Below are 19,878 nucleotides of genomic sequence, written 5' to 3'. Positions count from 1 at the left end.
AGACAAAGATGTATATACAAAGATGTTCACAGGGCGATATATAGGATACCAAAGCACTGGAAGTGAATGGCATGAGAAAACTAGGGGATTACTATTTAAGGCATTTTTTAAAAATCACATTTTCAAAGAATAGTTAATAGGGAAAAATGTTCAAGATATAAAAATATTGGAAAAAACAAGATATAAAACATTATACCTAACGTGATATTAATTTTCTAAAAAAATAAATAAACATATTCCCAAGTATAGGAAAAAACACTAGAAGGAATTAGACCAAATAGTTATGAATGATGTTATCTCTGTGTGGTGATATTATGATGTATTTTTGTTATCCAGTTTATACTTTCTTATAGTTTGTAAATTTTCTACATTGACCATCAATTCTAATTTTTCTTCATATTTAACATCTCTGAATTTGGAATACATCTTAAAATTGATAGCACCTTTGACTGGATGACGTATATTATTACTTTTGTACCTAGCAATAAAAAACTAGAACAGTAAGTATGATGATTTTTTAAAAATCCAAAGGGAAATGTTCAATGAAGAGATCCTCAGAAAAGAGATATTCATTCCCCAAATAAAAATGACAGAACACTGCAGTCAGTGTGGGTGATAAGAGTTTTGGTTAGTTTTTTAAACCTTCCCCAATATAATTTTCCAGGGGACTAAAAACTCTTTCATAAAAACAAGTACAGAGGTGAAGATGACCTCAGGGTACACACCTTTCTCTCTCTTTTTTTTTTTGAAATTAACTTTTACGGAATGCTTAGTTTATAGTTAGGCTTTGAAGAGAATACATTCTTGAGGTTAATCATTCATTCTTGCTTTCTAAATAGGCAAAAAGAACTTTAATCCCACTTTGGGAAGGGCTGCCTTTACTCTTCCAGGTGGCAACTCTTCCCAAGAGACAGGAGGGCAGAGGGGATTGTGGAAATGGAGAGACGAGAAGGAACAGAGGTTAGGATAACAGAAAATTTGAATGAAGTTTCTTCTCTCCCTATTTTGTATACACAGAGCCATCACATCACCCTCTACTACGGTGAACTCTGGGCACCAGAACTTCCAAAATGAAGTTAATGAATGAAACAGAAGCAGCCACTTAAACCTCTAAGTTCTGTTCCTTCATATACCTTTTGACTTCTCTCTTTAGTCACTCCTATCTCGCATCTGATTTTACACTGACAACTGAGGAAGATAGTTATGGTTTCTGGTTAACACTTAGGGAGGAAAAAAAGGCTGTTCTCTCCAGATACTCAGCAAGTTCCTATTCTGCACAAGGTACTAAGTGCTGTGTATAGCACAAGAATATATATAATATAATACTGGCTCTGAAAAAGCTTAGCTCTAGTAGATAAGACTTCTATATCAATTGCTACAGTCCAGAGGGGAAAGAGAGTTATGGCAAACACAATGAATAGTTGGTGCCCCTGCCATTGTGGGTATTAAATTTTTTTAATGTCACCCCTAAATAGGTGAGTTACACATGTAAACTCACAAGGGGAAAACATGACAAGGTGGAAGGAACAGTATGAACAAATATAAGGAGAAAGGTTTGTGCCAGGACCAATTTTAGGATAAAGCCACTATAATGAACTCACCAAGGACTATAATTTATATCTTTTTAAAAATTTTAAATGGTTATTGGGCCTAGAAGAATTATTCCACAGGAAGAGTTTAATGAATCTGCCATCATAGGGTATACAGTCTGGCCTTGAAATCTGTTGCAGGGACTGACTGATTCAGGAAAGTCAAATTCATTCCTGGTCTAGTCCTGGGTTCAATCCCTGGTCAGGGAACTAAGATCCCACAAGCTGCGTGGCATGGCCAAAAAAATAGTAAAATAAAATAAAATAAATTTTTTAATTTTAATAAAAATAAATAAATAAATAAAAATTTTTAAAGGCTTCATTCATGGTCATTCCTCCACTGCCTTTACAGAAGTGGCAAAGAGGGCATACAGGATATGCAATCAAATTAAAAGCCTAAAAAATTCCTTCCCACAGCTCGTGCTTTTAGGAGTCATGTTATAGAGATAACACAATAGCCAAAGAGGGCATATTAAGACTGCCAGCCAAAGGGGAAAACTCTACCTACCCAACCCAGATGTACAATTACCTCAATACAGTGTGACTGATTGAATGAACCATAGAGAATAAAAGGACCTCATAATTCATAGTAACACATCCATCCTCAGTTAAAAAAAACAAACACATTTTTGTTACCTTTGGTGGTTTTCTTATAAAAAACGTGAATGAGAATGTACAGACTGATCCAGACACTGTGTCATTTTGGAAAATTCTGTGTTGCCACATGGCTATTTGGATTAGCCACAAGGAAGTAAAGCATGGTTCACTGAAGGAATAGACTGTCATGGAAGATTCTAAACGCTGCCTCTGGAGACCCCAGAGTATTAGATGAATGGCCATCTGTTTTGCAGAGGGTCTTCAAAACCCTTTCCAGCCAGGAGCTTTCAAGGATAGAATAAATATTTCCTTTTGCCTGTATTGCCATGAATGAAGGGGAGAAAAGCCAACCCTTGGTTCGTTCATTTCACTCATTGATTCAATATTTATTAAAGAACCTACCATATTCAAAGTACTGTGTTAGGTACTGTAGAGGGTACACATTTTCTGGAATCTAAAGTAGACAGAAGGCATTTTTAGAAAATTCCAAAAAAGACAAAAGACACAGGACCCAAGTAAAAATGGAATTTGCCAAGGAGTGCAACGAGAAGAAATCTCAATATGATAACTGTGCCAGGTGGGTTTGAAGAAGCCAGTGTTTATCAAAGCATTAAATAAGTAGTATGACAAAACATCTAGTGGCACAGAGCTATCACTATGGCACGACTCTTCCACCAGTAAGAATACAGAAAGGCAATGATGAAGTCCCGGGGAAAGGGAGAGCAACACAAGAAAGTCATGGTTCAAATACAAAGCTAGCTAAAGAATGGAGCATGATTCCGAGCTTTTGATGAGGTAGAAAATTTTGACCTGACATTTGCAACGTGTCCTCTCATCTGACAGAGGTTTAATAATTACAGTGGATGACAACTTCTATGTATGCATCCAGTCACTCCATTTGGTTCTACAGTTAATAACACACACATTAGCACTGTGAGGTACGGGTTTTCAAATTTCAGAATCCATATACAAAGGAAGCATGGTCGTCCCATCAAAATTACAGATCAGTACGTTATCGTTATGAACTTCAAAAATGTGAAAGTAATGCTACGACTGAAATACCAGAAGTCAAGAGAGAGCATCTGTATCTTGGTACAAAGGGAATCAATTAACAGAAAAAACCCTAAAATGTTAACTAACAAAAGTTAGCGAGAGTAAGAAAGAGTATAAGAGAGCCGATTCCACATTTCCCTTCATGAAAAAACTGATAGTCCTTAAAGTTGCTGGTGAAAATACTGAAGTATTAAGCATATTTTATGAGTTAAGAAGGAGAGAATCACTAAAAGAATAAAATGCAAATACAGTGAAAAGTAGTTACTTCTAAGAAATGGAACTTGGGGGTAGATGGCAAAGAGCTCTTCACTTTACATTTTAGATCAAGCTCCACTGTTTGAATTTTTATTTCCTAGTATAAGTATTATTTTTAATATATTACTAACAATAATATGAATGAGGTACTGACAGGAAAGATCTCCAGGACATATTAAGTTAAAAAAAAAGCAAGTATTCTAGTAATATATCTATATACACACACACACACACACACACATATATAAAGTCCCATTTGTGTTTTTTTTTAAAAAGCAGCAGTAACATAGATGTAAATATTTTAACATAACTATATTTATGTTAAGGCTTACAAAAGGACCAGATAGAGGAAGGTAAAAGAGTAGTTCCACATTTTATTCTATACACTTCCATATTGTTTGAATCTAAGAATATATGTGCAGAATATATGTGCATTCATCTATTAATCGTTCAATTAATATTCTTTTTTCCACACTTTTAACGAAAAAAGATTCCATGACTATATAATTAGTAGAGCTAGCCAAGTGGAAGAAAGAACAGCTTTGGTCTCAGAAAAACCTGGATTCAAACACAAGCTTCACTAGGTATGTCACCTTGAACAAGTGGTTTTACCTCTCTGAGCCTCAATTTCCTTTTTTAAAGAAGCCTTCATGGAACTGTAATCCACATACCAAACAACTCACTGCCTTCTAGTGTGTTCACAGGACTGGGCAACCACAACAGACTAATTTCAGAGTATTTTCATACCCCTGAAAGAAACCAGGTACCCACTAGCAGTCAATCCCCATCGATTTTCTTTGCTGGGGAAAAAATGGGGCTCAGAAGGGGACAACTACCTACCTGACAGGCTTGTTATGAGAAATAAATGAAATATATCAAAGCCTCCAGCACAGTGCCTGACCCTCAGTAGGTACTCATCACATGCGCTTCAAGTAAAGTTCACAACATAAATACTACAGAAATAAGCAAAAAGACTGGATATGATAAGAAAGCGTAAGAGAGGCAAATCCTTCCAAGTACCTAGGAACACACTCAGGTTCCTATCCTCAGAGCCTATGACACCTGCTGTGCCCTCTCCCCAATTCAACTGAATACCAAAAAAATCCGGTATCAAGTCAAAAAAGCCCAAGTTTGAAAACGTCAGCCTTTAGGGGCATCTTTTAGAGCGAAAGTTTCAGGAGAAGAGACACATCCTCAACCCTGTAAAAAAGTGAACAGCAAGAAGCAAATACTGCAGTTGCTGAGCAGGGAAGGAGAACACAGTAAGTTCACATTGGACAAGCGGTTGAAACTATACTGTCATGTTCCTACTTTTCAAAGCGAAAATAAACATGACAGGTGCTCATTTGGCTGTTCAAGCACTTTCCACTTAAATGCCAATTCCTCAAGCTTACTGACTGCAGCCTGAAGTTCTAATTTATTACTGTTTCTGTATTATTCCCGTGCCTCGGCAGAAAGCAGAACGTAGCACCTACGGTTTCAAGACCCATGAGAGGTAATAAAGTATAATTATTCAGAATTTATGATTAAGCCATATATTACAGGTACTTTTTACTTCAGTTGGTCAGTCAGAGGTTGGAGGAGGAAGGGAATGGGGTCAGAGGAAGAAATAACAAAAGCCTTTTCCTTTGAATAAAAGGTCTAAATCAGGGCAGGATTGAGGGACATCTGGAGGATTTACAAAGATACTATGGTCTCCAAGCGAAGTCCCAGAGGAGCCTCAGGTAAACTCCGAGAGGCTTCTGTTCTTCCTGCTCACAGAGCTACGGGCTCCAACCCGAGGGCTCGGGTTGGCTCCAGAAATAGAAGCGTGGCACATTTTCAGGTTATACCACATCAAACATTCACGGTGCGCCAGGACTTGCTGCTCTAAGACATAGGTATTTCAGAGAAGGTGAACCTCATCTAGAAAAATCCATGGGCCAGGCTCTGTAAGTAAACCTGGCCCCCACCAAAGTAAGACTGTGGTTACCAAGAGCCCTGATTCAACAATGGCCAGATGTCAACTCTTCTCACCCTCAAGAATCAACTGGGGAGATTTCCCTTTCTTGTAGTTCCTTTATATGGCTATGGACATATATACATGGAATGGTTAGGTGCAAAGCTGGCTAAACTCAGGGCATGAAGCAGGGTAAGAACACAACACTCAGCAATCTTCCGTCACCCCCTCCCTCACTGGTTCTCCAATACACCATGACCCAGGTCCCAGCCTTCATAATGAGTCGCCATGTTCAAGTCGTAGTTTACAAAGCACTTTCCCATATACTTTCTGATTTGGCCTCACAATAACCCTGGGAAGCAAGTATCGTGAAGCACTAGTTTTTCAGTGGAGGCAGAGGCTCAGAGGGGAACTAACAATGCACAGCCAACGGACAAGAGGGGAGTCTGGAACCTGGTCACCTGATGGGAAATGGCCTTTCCATTATTCTACCCTGAACTGCTGGTGAGGGAATGCCAACCCAAAAAAGAAATACTGTGCATTTCAATTTATATTGCTGTTTTCTTTTTTTGCCATGGAATTTTTACTTGGCAACTAAAGCTTTGAAATAGCTGATGGGTATAGTAATGACACATATGTGAAAATGAGATGTAGTTGGATTTAAGGAAACAAAAGTAAAGAGAGGAGATAGAACAGAGTCTTGAAGAGTGTCATGTAAAAAATGATAACAAATGGGGGGGGGCATTGCCCAAAATATTCATCTAGCACTCACCTTCGTCCTGAACCATCCCACCTCCACACTCAGCTCCTGGTTAATGAACATAATTTGGCTGATGTCCCTTCAACTGTATAATCTGTTCCACAAAAAAACAAACCCACAGTTTGTCTCCAAGCCACCTTTAAGTCCCTAACTCCCTGGCTGCATTCAGTCTATGGAAAACATCTGTGGCAAAGTAAATCATCCTACTCTGAGAAAAACCAGAGTGTGTTTTTTTTTCTTCTCTAAGTGTGTTTTGAAGTCCTGGTTGGAAAATTAGTGAAAATTGTAAATCTGTTTGCAAATCTGGTCATGTCTAACTCTGAGATTAGGGCAAAGATTCCAATTTAAAAGTAAAACCGTGACAACCCCAGTTAAGCGTGTCCTCAGGCACTGCAAGCAGGGCCTTCACTCAATTCCACAGGCAGTGGATTTATTACAGGCACCCGACACGTTCCCCATCAGACACCCCTGGAGTATTTACTTGAGACAGCAGGGTTCAGTCTGCACTTCCTCTGCAGACCAATATATTATTATAAATTGAGCTAAACTGTTTCCTTTTCATAAGTGCTATGAAGTTCAGATTTCAGATATCAGCACAGGGCTGGGGTCCCTCCACAAGGCTCTTTATAGTATTTGGCTTTTAAAAAGTAAAGAGAAAAGGTAGCTTTAGACCACGGTTGCTTTTATCTTTGTCTTGTTTTGGCTAAGAGGAGGTGTGGGAAAATTCATTTTAGAAATCAAACATGACACCTTAATAAGAAAATAGATTCTAAATACAAACTTTGGGTACAGTGGGCTATGCTTGGCCCAGTTCAGTAGGTTATCAGTTATTTCACCTATATCTGAGGACAGGAGTTGGGAAATCAGGACTAGATAGTATGTCTTGGATATCAGCTCCTATAAAATAATAACATACTTCTGTTTATCACCTACAACAGAAAAAGGGAAACCATGTATATTTTAAAATGTATATTCATTATAATATATAAGTTAAAGGACAACATAATTATTTAATATTTTCATTTTTAATGTTTTTCTGAGCCAAGAAGAACATAATTTTAAAAAGAAATGCAAAGCTGGGATGAAGTGAGAGAGTGGCATGGACATAACATACACTACCAAATGTAAAACAGAGAGCTAGTGGGAAGCAGCCTCATAGCACAGGGATATCAGCTCAGTGTTTTGTGACCACCTAGAGGGGTGGGATAGGGAGGGTGGGAGGGAGACACAAGAGGGAGGAGATATGGGGATATACATAGGCATATAGCTGATTCACTCTGTTATACAGCAGAAACTAACACACCATTATAAAACAATTATACTCCAATAAAGATGATAAAAAAGTTTTTTTAATTTAAAAAAAATTTTTTTAAAAAGGAAATGGAAAAGAAAGAAGCAAACACACCACCACTGTCACCTTCTTTTGTGCCCTTCCGAACAACTTAGGCATCACGCTGAGGGAGGAGGAGGAAGGCACAGAAGCCCAAAGCAGGGGTCAGCGCCGCAGTGGGGTGAGGAGGGACTCCAGGTGGTGGGGAGGGGATGGCCTGACACAGGTGTCAGAGCCCAAGTGGGCTAAAGTGACAAGTTCAATCCACGCCTCTTACCTGCTGTGTAACCATGGCTAAGTAACGACATTGCTCTAACCTTAAATTTTTCTTTCTCAATATAGCTAACACCTACTTCTCAGGGTTACTGAGAAGATTCCAAGAAGGCTTGACTTGTCATTAGTCCCCAATAAACATAGAAGTTATTCATATACTACTGTTATTCCAGATACGTATATATGCACATATAGGAAAAAGACTGAAAAGGAATGTACTAAAATAGGCATAAATCTGATTTTTATATTCTTCTTTCATTTTATACTTTTCGGAGTTTCTTTTCTCTACAATGAGCATGTATTACTTTTTCAATCAGAAAAGAACACATGAGATGTTATTAATAGAAAGTAGCTGAGCCTTTACCATGTGTATTTACTACTTTTGTACAGAAGTACTTTTGTACTTTTTTAAATACAGAAAATCAATAAAGCTATTAAAAATAGCACCATTCTGACTCTCACTTCTTTTAAAGGTGCAAAATATTCATAGAAACTCCAACAGAGTATCCAAAAGGAAAGTGGTTTATTGGCTGAAACTATCACCCGTTTATACTCACGGTAAATATCCACATCCAGGTGGTATATTAAAAAATGAATTAATAATCTGTTCTACCTACAAATAATGCTCAAAACAATGGGGTAAAGACTTCAGAATACAAACTCAGATGCTGAGGCAAGCAGCGGAGGGGCAGGCAAAGAGATGATCTTAACCCTAAAAGCGTTCCCACCTAGAGATTTCAGTGAATTGGGATCCAACCTAAATGGTCTCTTTTAGAGCAAGAAAAGCACCATATATGAAACCTGCAACCCACACTGGTCCCTGTTCTGCCTCACATGAAGTGAGTGACTTTCGGCAAATTACAAAAGAACAGAACAATCCCTGCACCTTCTCCCTGGCAAGGCTGTTTGGAGACTGAATGAAATTGCTTATGTGAAATTGATCTGTAAACTGGAAAGCAACATGCAAATGGAAGGCAAGAGATTTAGGGCTTACTTAGATCAGTGTGTAACAAATGCAGGACTCATCCATGAGAAGAACTGAAGAATTTACCACTGAATCGTACCAGGAGAAAGTAATTCCCTATGTAATGATCTTCCAATCTTCCTGCTGACATGAAGGACAAAGTCCAAGATTGGTACCATGATCCAGTTAACACCTCTTCATAACAGTTACTAAAGACAGAACAGGACTGAGGCTCAGGACCTTCAGCAAAAAGTGGTGGGCACTTAATTCTGTTTTACTTTCTTTCTATAAACTCTTTTTTTTTTAACAACTCTTCTAATTATGTCAAGTGATACTGGTTTTCCATTTAAGATAGTGATATAAAATCTCCCAAAATAAATTCATTTTGACGAAAGAAAAAAAACTGAGTTAATCTAGAGAGAAATATTACATAAGTAATAATAGCATGGGTAGCACATGGATATGGCAAAAACCATGAAGCTGATGTGCGAATGACTGAAATTTGGAAAATACTTAATGATGTAATGTCCGAAAGGGCCACTCCAAACTCATAATTCCTAGAAGGCAAGGACCAAGTTTTATCCATCTCCAATACTCCAGAACCTTATGCAGCACATAGAACACAGTGGACCCCCTACAAACACTCTATTAATTGGGAGATAATTCTTATTATAAATACTCGGTTTGAGCCTTGGTGCTTCCTGGCTCTAAAACCAAACACATGAGTAGATTCCCCCAGGCAGGTAAGAGTGAGATCAACCTTAAATAATCAGATCAGAGCCAAGGACAGAATAAACCCTGAGAAGCTTTGCGAGGAAAAAAGGATACTGTTTGCACACTGTGCATCAGAAAACAAAGAGAAAGTCTAAAAATAAAACAAAAAACTTACAGCAAAGAAACAAAAAGCAAAGCTCCACAAACTCCACAGCTTCAGTTAGCCTGACCACAGCTGAATTACTGCTTCCCAAAGAACTAGATGAGGGAAATGAGGGAAACTCAACTGGGGTGGGGGGTGAGGGGTGGGAGGGAGGCTGTGTTGTCAGGTCAGCTGTTTTTGAGAAGAAACTAAATTCAAAACTAGAAAAAACTTTCACCAAAAACCTATATAGATAGGGAAATATTTTTAAAACTTCACACTGATAAGTTGACGTAGATGATTTAGTAGCACTGATGAAAAATCTTGAAAACTGTTTAGCATATTTGGGGAACTCCATAAACACTGGGAATGAAAAGAAAAGCAATTTTAAAAATTAGCAGTATTGGAGAGATTGGTTCAAGATGGCAGAGTAGAAGGACGTGCTCTCACTCCCTCTTGTGAAAGCACCAGAATCACAACTGACTGCTGAACAATCATCAACAGGAAGACACTGGAACTCACCAAAAATGATACCCCACATCCAAAGACAAAGGAGAAGCCACAATGAGACGGTAGGAGGGGCGCAATCACAATAAAATCAAATCCCATAACCGATGGGTGGGTGACTCACAGACTGGAGAACACTTATACCACAGAAGTCCACCCACTGGAGTGAAGGTTCTGAGTCCCACGTCAGGCTTCCCAACCTGGAGGTTGGGCAAGGGGAGGAGGAATTCCCAGAGGATCAGACTTTAAAAGCTAGCAGGATTTGATTTCAGGACTTCGACAGGACTGGGAGAGACAGAGACTCCACTCTTGGAGGGCACACAGAAAGTAGTGTATGCATCAGGACCCAGGGGAAGGAGCAGTGACCCCACAGGAGACTGAACCAGACCTACCTGCTAGTGTTGGAGGGTCTCCTGCAAAGGCAGGGGGTGGCTGTGGCTCACGGTGGGGACAAGGACACTGGCAGCAGAAGTTCTGGGAAGTACTCCTTGGCGTGAGCCCTCCCAGAGTCTGCCATTAGCCCCACCAAAGAGCCCAGGTAGTCTCCAGTGTTGGGTTGCCTCAGGCCAAACAACCAACAGGGAGGGACCCCAGCCCCAACCCATCAGCAGACAAGCAGAATAAAGTTTTACTGAGCTCTGCCCATCAGAGCAACACCCAGCTCTACCCACCAGCAGTCCCTCCCATCACAAAACTTGTACAAGCCTCTTAGATAGCCTTATCCAACAGAGAGCAGCCAGTAGAAGCAAGAAGAACTATAATCCTGCAGCCTGTGGAATGAAAACCACATTCACAGAAAGATAGACAAAATGAAAAGGCAGAGGACTATGTACCAGATGAAGGAACAAGATAAAATCCCAGAAAAACAACTAAATGAACTGGAGCTAGGCAACCTTCCAGAAAAAGAATTCAGAATAATGATAGTGAAGATGATCCAGGACCTTGGAAAAAGAATGAAGGCAAAGATCGAGAAGATGCAAGAAATGTTTAACAAAGACCTAGAAGAATTAACGAACAAACAAAGAGATGAACAATACAATAACTGAAATGAAAAATACACTAGAAGGAATCAACAGCAGAATAACTGAGGCCAGAAGAATGGATAAGTGACCTGGAACACAGAACGGTGGAATTCACTGCCACGGAACAGGATAAAGAAAAAAGAATGAAAAGAAATGAAGACAGCCTAAGAGACCTCTGGGATAACATTAAACGTACCAACATTCGCGTTATAGGGTACCAGAAAGAGAAGAGAGAGAGAAAGGACCTGAGAAGATATTTGAAGAGATTATAGTCGAAAACTTCCCTAACATGGGAAAGGAAACAGCCACCCAAGTCCAGGAAGCGCAGAGAGTCCCAGGCAGGATAAATCCAAGGAGAAACACACTGAGACACATAGTAATCAAATTGACAAAAATTAAAGACAAAGAAAAATTATTAAAAGCAACAAGGGAAAAACGACAAGTAACATACAAGGAAACTCCCATAAGGTTAACAGCTGATTTCTCAGCAGAAACTCTAAAAGCCAGAAGGGAGTGGCAGGATATATTTAAAGTGATGAAAGGGAAGAACCTACAACCAAGATTACTCTACCCGGCAAGGATCGCATTCAGATTCAATGGAGAAATCAAAAGCTTTACAGACAAGCAAAAGCTAAGAGAATACAACACCACCAAACCAGCTCTACAACAAATGCTAAAGCAACTTCTCTAAGTGGGAAACACAAGAGAAGAAAAGGACCTACAAAAACAAACCCATAACAATTAAGAAAATGGTAATAGGAACACACATATGGATAATTACCTTAAACGTGAATGGATTAAATGCTCCAACCAAAAAACACAGGCTCACTGAATGGATACAAAAACGATACCCATATATATGCTGTCTACAAGAGACCCACTTCAGACCTAGGGACACATACAGCCTGAAAGTAAGGGGATGGAAAAAGACATTCCATGCAAATGGAAATCAAAAGAAAGCTGGAGTAGCAATACTCATATCAGATAAAATAGACTTTAAAATAAAAAATGTTACAAGAGACAAGGAAGGACACCACGTAATGATCAAGAGATCAATCCAAGAAGAAGATATCACCATTATAAATATATATGCACCTAACATAGGAGCACCTCAATACATAAGGAAAATGCTAATGGCCATAAAAGTGGAAATCAACAGTAATACAGTAATAGTGGGGGACTTTAGCACCTCACTTACACCAATGGACAGATCATCCAGACAGAAAATTAATAAGGAAACACACTCTTTAAATGACACAACAGACCAGATAGATTTAATTGATATTTATAGGACATTCCACCCAAAAGCAGCAGATTACACTTTCTTCTCAAGTGCCCACGGAACATTCTCCAGGAGAGATCACATGTTGGGTCATAAAGCAAGCCTCGGTAAATTTAAGAAAACTGAAATCATATCAAGCATCTTTTCCAACCACACCGCTATGAGATTAGAAATCAATTACAGGGAAAAAAACGTAAAAAACATAAACACATGCAGGCTAAACAATACATTACTAAATAACAAGAGATCACTGAAGAAATCAAAGAAGAAATCAAAAAATACCTAGAGATAAATGACAACGAAAACTCGACAATCCGTAACCTATGGGATGCAGTAAAAGCAGATCTAAGAGGGAAGTTTATAGCAATACAATCCTACCCCAAGAAACAAGAAAAATCTCAAATAAACAATCTAACCTTACACCTAAAGGAACTAGAGAAAGAAGAACAAACAAAACCCAAAGTTAGTAGAAGGAAAGAAATCATAAAGATCAGAGCAGAAATAAATGAAATAGAAACAAAGAAAACAATAGCAAAGATCAATAAAACTAAAAGCTGGTTCTTTGAGAAGATAAGCAAAATTGATAAACCTTTAGCCAGACTCATCAAGAAAAAGAGGGAGAGGACTCAAAGCAACAAAATTAAAAATGAAAAAGGAGAAGTTACAATAGACACTGCAGAAATACAAAGTATCCTAAGAGACTACTACAAGCAACTCTATGCCAATAAAATGGACAACCTGGAAGAAATGGACAAATTCTTAGAAAGGTATAACCTTCCAAGACTGAACCAGGAAGAAACAGAAAATATGAACAGACCAATCACAAGTACTGAAATTGAAACTGTGATTAAAAATCTTCCAACAAACATAAGTCCAGGACCAGATGGCTTCACAGGTGAATTCTATCAAACATTTAGAGAAGAGCTAACACCCATCCTTCTCAAACTCTTCTAAAACTTGCAGAGGAAGGAACACTCCCAAACTCATTCTATGAGGCCACCATCACCCTGATACCAAAACCAGACAAAGATACTACAAAAAAAGAAAATTACAGACCAATATCACTGATGAATATAGATGCAAAAAACCTCAACAAAATACTAGCAAACAGAATCCAACAACACATTAAAAGGATCATACACCATGATCAAGTGGGATTTATCCCAGGGATGCAAGGATTCTTCAATATATGCAAATCAATCAATGTAATACACCATGTTAACAACTGAAGGATAAAAACCATATGATCATCTCAATAGATGCAGAAAAAGCTTTTGACAAAATTTAACACCCATTTATGATAAAAACTATCCAGAAAGTGGGTATAGAGGGAACCTACCTCAACATAATAAAGGCCATATATGACAAACCCACAGCAAACATCATTCTCAATGGTGAAAAACTGAAAGCATTTCCTCTAAGATCAGGAAGAAGACAATTATGTCCACTCTCGCCACTATTATTCAACATAGTTTTAGAAGTCCTAGCCACAGCAATCAGAGAAGAAATAGAAATAAAAGGAATACAAATTGGAAAAGAAGAAGTAAAACTGTCACTGCTGATGACATGATATTATACATAGAGAATCCTAAAGATGCCACTAGAAAACTACTAGAGCTAATCAATGAATCTGGTAAAGTTGCAGGATACAAAATTAATGCACAGAAATCTCTTGCATTCCTATACACTAACAACAAAAGATCAGAAAGAGAAATTAAGGAAACAATCCCATTCACCATTGCAACAAAAAGAATAAAATACCTAGGAATAAACCTACCTAAGTAGGTAAAAGACCTGTACTCAGAAAACTATAAGACACTGGTGAAAGAAATCAAAGATGACACAAACAGATGGAGAGATATACCATGTTCTTGGATTGGAAGAATCAATACTGTGAAAATGACTATACTACCCAAAGCAATTTACAGGTTCAGTGCAATCCCTATCAAATTACCAATGGCATTTTTTACAGAACTAGAACAAAAAAATCTTAAAATTTGTATGGAGATACAAAAGACCCCGAATAGCCAAAGCAGTCTTGAGGGAAAAAAATGGAGCTGGAGGAATCACACTCCCTGACTTCAGACTATACTACAAAGCTACAGTAATCAAGACAATATGGTACTGGCACAAAAACAGAAATATAAATCAATGGAACAGGACAGAAAGCCCAGAGATAAACCCATGCACCTATGGTCAACTATTCTATGACAAAGGAGGCAAGGATATACAATGGAGAAAAGACGGTCTCTTCAATAAGTGGTGCTGGGAAAACTGGACAGCTACATGTAAAAGAATGAAATTAGAACACTCCCTAACACCATACACAAAAATAAACTCAAAATGGATTAGAGACTTAAATGTAAGACCGGACACTATAAAACTCTTAGAGGAAAACATAGGAAGAACACTCTTTGACATAAATCACAGCAAGATCTTTTTTGATCCACCTCCTAGAGTAATGGAAATAAAAACAAAAATAAACAAATGGGACCTAATGAAACTTAAAAGCTTTTGCACAGCAAAGGAAACTACAAACAAGACGAAAAAACAACTCTCAGAATGGGAGAAAATATGTGCAAATGAATCAATGGACAAAGGATAATCTCCAAAATGTATAAACAGCTCATGCAGCTCAATATTAAAGAAACAAACAACCCAATCAAAAAATGGGCAGAAGACCTAAATAGACATTTCTCCAAAGAAGACATACAGATGGCCAAGAAGCACATGAAAAGCTGCTCAACATCACGAATTATTAGAGAAATGCAAATCAAAACTACAATGAGGTATCACCTCACACCAGTTAGAATGGGCATCATCAGAAAATCTACAAACAACAAATGCTGGAGAGGGTGTGGAGAAAAGGGAACCCTCTTGCACTGTTGATGGGAATGTAAATTCATACAGCTACTATGGAGAACAGTATGGAGGTTCCTTAAAAAACTAAAAATAGAATTACCATATGACCCAGCAATCCCACTACTGGGCATATACCCTGAGAAAACCATAATTCAAAAAGACACATGCACCCCAATGTTCATTGCAACAGTATTTCCAATAGCCAGGTCATGGACACAACCTAAATACCCATTGACAGATGAATGGATAAAGAAGATGTGGTACATATATACAGTGGAGTATTAGCCATAAAAAGGAATGAAATTGGGTCATTTGTAGAAACGTGGATGGATCTAGAGACTGTCCTACAGAGTGAAGTAAGTCAGAGAGAGAAAAACAAATATCGTATATTAATGCATGTATGTGGAATCTAGAAAAATGGTACAGATGAACCAGTTTGCAAGGCAGAAATAGAGACACAGATGTAGAGAAGAAACGTATGGACACCAAGGGGGGAAAGTGACAGGGTGGTGGTGGTGGTGGGATGAATTGGGAGATTGGGATTGACATATATACACTAATATGTATAAAACAGATAACTAATAAGAACCTGCTATATAAAAAATAAAATAAAATTCAAAAAAATAAAAATAAAAATTAGCAGTATCTTTTAAAAAAACCTAGTCACATGTAGATGTTTTATTATCACTATAAAAAACCTGAAAAGTTTAATTTAAAAGACATATGCAAAATATGTACCCAATAATCTAAAACCTAGACACTAGAGCATCAGTATAGCTTTGATCCTCCCAATTACCAAGCATAAAATAGCAGTCTCCTTGGTGAAGGGGTATCGCCAAACCAGGTGTCTCTATGTCCCATGAGATCTTAAAACCAACGTGCCAAATATCAGGATCTCTGCCTTCGAGTTGAGGGTCATCCTCACTTTCCTCGTCAGGGCCTGTCAAAAGAGAAGAGAGTTCTCAGAAAGGAAATGTTTCATCTAAAGTTCTGGGTTTCATAACAGTTACCTTAGGAATAACTGAGGTTTTAATAAAATACGGATAAGTGAACTATATACTCTTTTTATGTCATATTTTTTTAAAAAACACATTCTTTAGAATATTTTTAACATGTCATTTATTTTTTAATCAAAAAAATCTGAAAATGGTGAGGAAATAACCACAGATACCAAAGAAAATGAAAGAAGATTATTTTGTTCAATTCTATGTAACTAAATTAGAAAATCTGGATAGGTTTTTAGGAAAACATTAATGACCAAAATTGACCCCAGAAGAGGTAGAAAAGCTAAAAAAAGCCAAAGAAGGTATAGGGGTAGTTGTCAAAGAACACAGGAGTAGAGAGCTGCAAAGGAGAATTCTATCAAAAAATTAAGAAGTGGGTAATTTCAATCCACTGTAAATCGTTCAAGAGCACAGAAAAAGAAAAGTGTCCAAATTCTTTTCATAAAGACAAAATATGTATCAAAATCCAAAGCAAGCACACGCATGTGCACGCGCGTGCAACACACACACACACACACACACACCAGTCTCACATCTGAAAATCAATGCATAATTCTTAAATACAGTACAGATGGTCCCCATCTTAACGATTTTTCAACTTTACAATGGTGTGAAAGCAACATGCATTCAGTCAAAACCATACTTTGAATCTTGAATTTCATCCTATCCCAGGCTAGCGACATGCAGAACAATACTCTCTTGTGATGTTGGGCAGAGGCAGCTCCAAGTCAGCCACGTGATCAGAAGGGTGGAGAACTAATACACTTACAACCATTCTGTACCCATACAACCATTCTCATTTTCACTTTCAGTACAATATTCAATAAGTTACATGAGATATTCAACACTCTATTACAATATACTTTGTGTCTGATGATTTTGCTCAGCTGTAGGCTAATATAAGTGTTCTGAGCAGGTTTAAGGCAGGCTAGGCTAAGCTATGATGTTCGGTAGGTTAGGTGTATTAAATGCAGCAGCTGTGACTTATGATATTTTCAACTTACAATGGGCTTATTGTGAGATAACCCCATTGTAAGTCATGGAAGATCTATATAAGAAAACAGAATCCAAATCTAGCAGCACATTAAAAGGATAACTTTCCATGACCAAGTAGAACTTATTCCATGAGTACAAGGATAGTTCAATATGCAGAAGTCTATACTTAAAATTCATCATATTCATAGATGAAAACAAACAAACAACAGATATATGAGTCACCAGAATTACACAAATGTATGTGACAAAATATATCCTTTCACGGTAAAAACCTCAATAAGATAGCAATGGGTGGCTAGTTCCTTAACATGATACAATACAGATCTATCTCAATCCCAAAGCCAGCATATTTTAATAGGGAAACATTAGAAACAGTCCCAAAGTTAAGACAATGCCCTTTATCACAACAATGACTCACTTAAACAAATGTAAAGACATATTATGTTCTTGGGAAATAAGACGAAACATCATGGAAATGCCGGTTCTCCCTAAATCACCTATAAATTTGACACAAACACAACACAAATACCAACAGGATTGATTTTTTAGGTGAGTGGGGCAGGTCACTAGACAAGCTGATTCTATAATTCACATAGAAATATAAACAAGCAAGCACAGACATGGAATTTTTTTTTAACTATACAAAGAGCTCCTACACATCAATAAGATAAAGATCAATTATCACATAGAAAAATGGGCAAAAGTTATAAAGACAGAACACATAAAATGAAATGAGTTTGTAAACATATAAAAAGATGTTCAAACTTATTTATGTAAGAGAAATACAAAGCCATAATAGATATTTTTCACCTATCAGATCACAAAAAAATCAAGCACTGTGATAAAATATGGTGTTAGTAAGAGTGCAGCAAAATGGCACATTCATATTCTCTGTAGAAGACTATTTCGCAATTCCTATCAAAATTACAAATACATAAACCCTTTGAACTTATAAGAATTCCACAATTCCACTCTTAGGAATGTATACTAAAATTTCTACTTGCAGAGGTCGCAAATTGAGCGAGGATATTTACTGTAATACTGTTTATAAGAGCAAAAGATCAGAATAACCTAAATATCCATCAATAAGTTTCTGGTTTAATAAATTATGAAATGTCCAAGTAATAAATACTATATAGCCACTAAAAGTAATATGAGTATGCACTGATAGAGAACTATCTGATATATTTTTAAGGGAAAGAAAGGAATAGGCTATAATTTGTGTAAAAAATACAAACACACACATGTGCATATACGTACATATAATATTTCTGGAAGGAAAGTCAAGACTGACTTTTCTGGGCAGAGAACTACATGGCTGGGATGAGGAGTGGGAGAGACGTAAAGGAAGTGGAAGGCACACACTATGGTTCACCTACACTAATAGTCCTGCACTTACATAAAAACTTGCAAAAGTTCACCTAAGAAATATTTACTGAGCAGTTACTGTATACAAGGCACTGACCTGGGCACTTGGGGTATATCAGTAAATGAAACAAAGACCTAGGCCCAGGGGAGCTTTCCTTCCAGGGGAGTTGTAAATGTTCATCACTGATTACTAAAAAAGGGAACATTTTAAATTCCATTAGACTTTAATCCACTAGACTCCGGTCTTCAAGGGCAGGGTCCATTTTTCTGTTTCATCCACATTTAGAGCCCCAGTGACTGGCATATAAAAAGCATCCAATGAACATCTATACTAAATTGCCTGCTTAAAAACAAAATGTTCTTTCAGTTCACACCATTCACGGTCCTTACTATGCTAGATGGCAGGAAAAGAAAATGTTAATTATGGGGGGGGGACAAATGCAAATTAAATCAAATAATGTAATAAAGTGTGACACTGCTAAATTAGGACAGTTCTCAATATTAAAGAAATCTAGAGAAGAGATAGGTTCAATGAGGATTAGAATGGGTAGAGCAGAATTCTTGGAGAAGATCAAACTTGAAAGATAAGTACGGTTTAGACTCACAGAGGGCAGAGTACAAAAGATGTAAAGTTTTATGCCATCAAAATGGACAATAAAGCATGTTTTACTTAGGCTGCATCATGTGCATGCCACATACACAATCCAAAAGTATGTGCTCCCAGATGGCACATATTCACATACAGAGTCCCTAAATTCTGAACATCTTACTCTCCAGTAACTGTGGACCAGGGTCAGAGGCAGTAAGAGAAAGGAAAAAGAAACTCCCCTTTATAACTATTTGTTCCCATTACTTTGCACAGGTATGGTGAAAAAAAATCAGACCAGAAATCCAAGTTCATCGATGGTCTCTTCAAAGAAGGAATGCTACCAGAACCTTTACGGACACACGCAACTGTGGAGATCTTCAATTCTCTAAGTTTGAATCTAAAATCTGGGACTTCCCTGGTGGCACAGTAGTTAAGAATCTGCCTGCCAATGCAGGGGACACGGATTCAAGCTCTGGTCCAGGAAGATCCCACATGCCGTGGAGCAACTAAACCTGTGCGCCACAACTACTGAGCCCGCGCATCTAGAGCCTGTGCTCCACAACAAGAGAAGCCACCACAATGAGAAGCCTGCGCACCACAATGAAGACCCAATGCAGCCAAAAATAAATAAA

General features: G+C 37.8%; 1 protein-coding gene across 2 annotated transcripts in view; it reads right to left on the bottom strand.

The window, feature by feature from the left end:
* Positions 1-19,878, bottom strand: part of FTO (FTO alpha-ketoglutarate dependent dioxygenase) — a 364,377-nt gene that overhangs the window by 219,594 nt on the left and 124,905 nt on the right. For both annotated transcript variants that reach the window (XM_036834210.1, XM_036834211.1), the window contains exon 4: positions 16,086-16,229. In XM_036834210.1, the coding sequence (XP_036690105.1) occupies positions 16,086-16,229 (144 nt within the window). The remainder of the gene's footprint in view (positions 1-16,085; positions 16,230-19,878) is intronic.

Source organism: Balaenoptera musculus, chromosome 19 (genome assembly GCF_009873245.2).
Source record: "Balaenoptera musculus isolate JJ_BM4_2016_0621 chromosome 19, mBalMus1.pri.v3, whole genome shotgun sequence".
In the NCBI taxonomy this organism is placed as follows: domain Eukaryota; kingdom Metazoa; phylum Chordata; class Mammalia; order Artiodactyla; family Balaenopteridae; genus Balaenoptera; species Balaenoptera musculus.
Note: the sequence above shows the minus strand (reverse complement) of the source record. Positions and strands in the feature narration are given on the sequence as shown.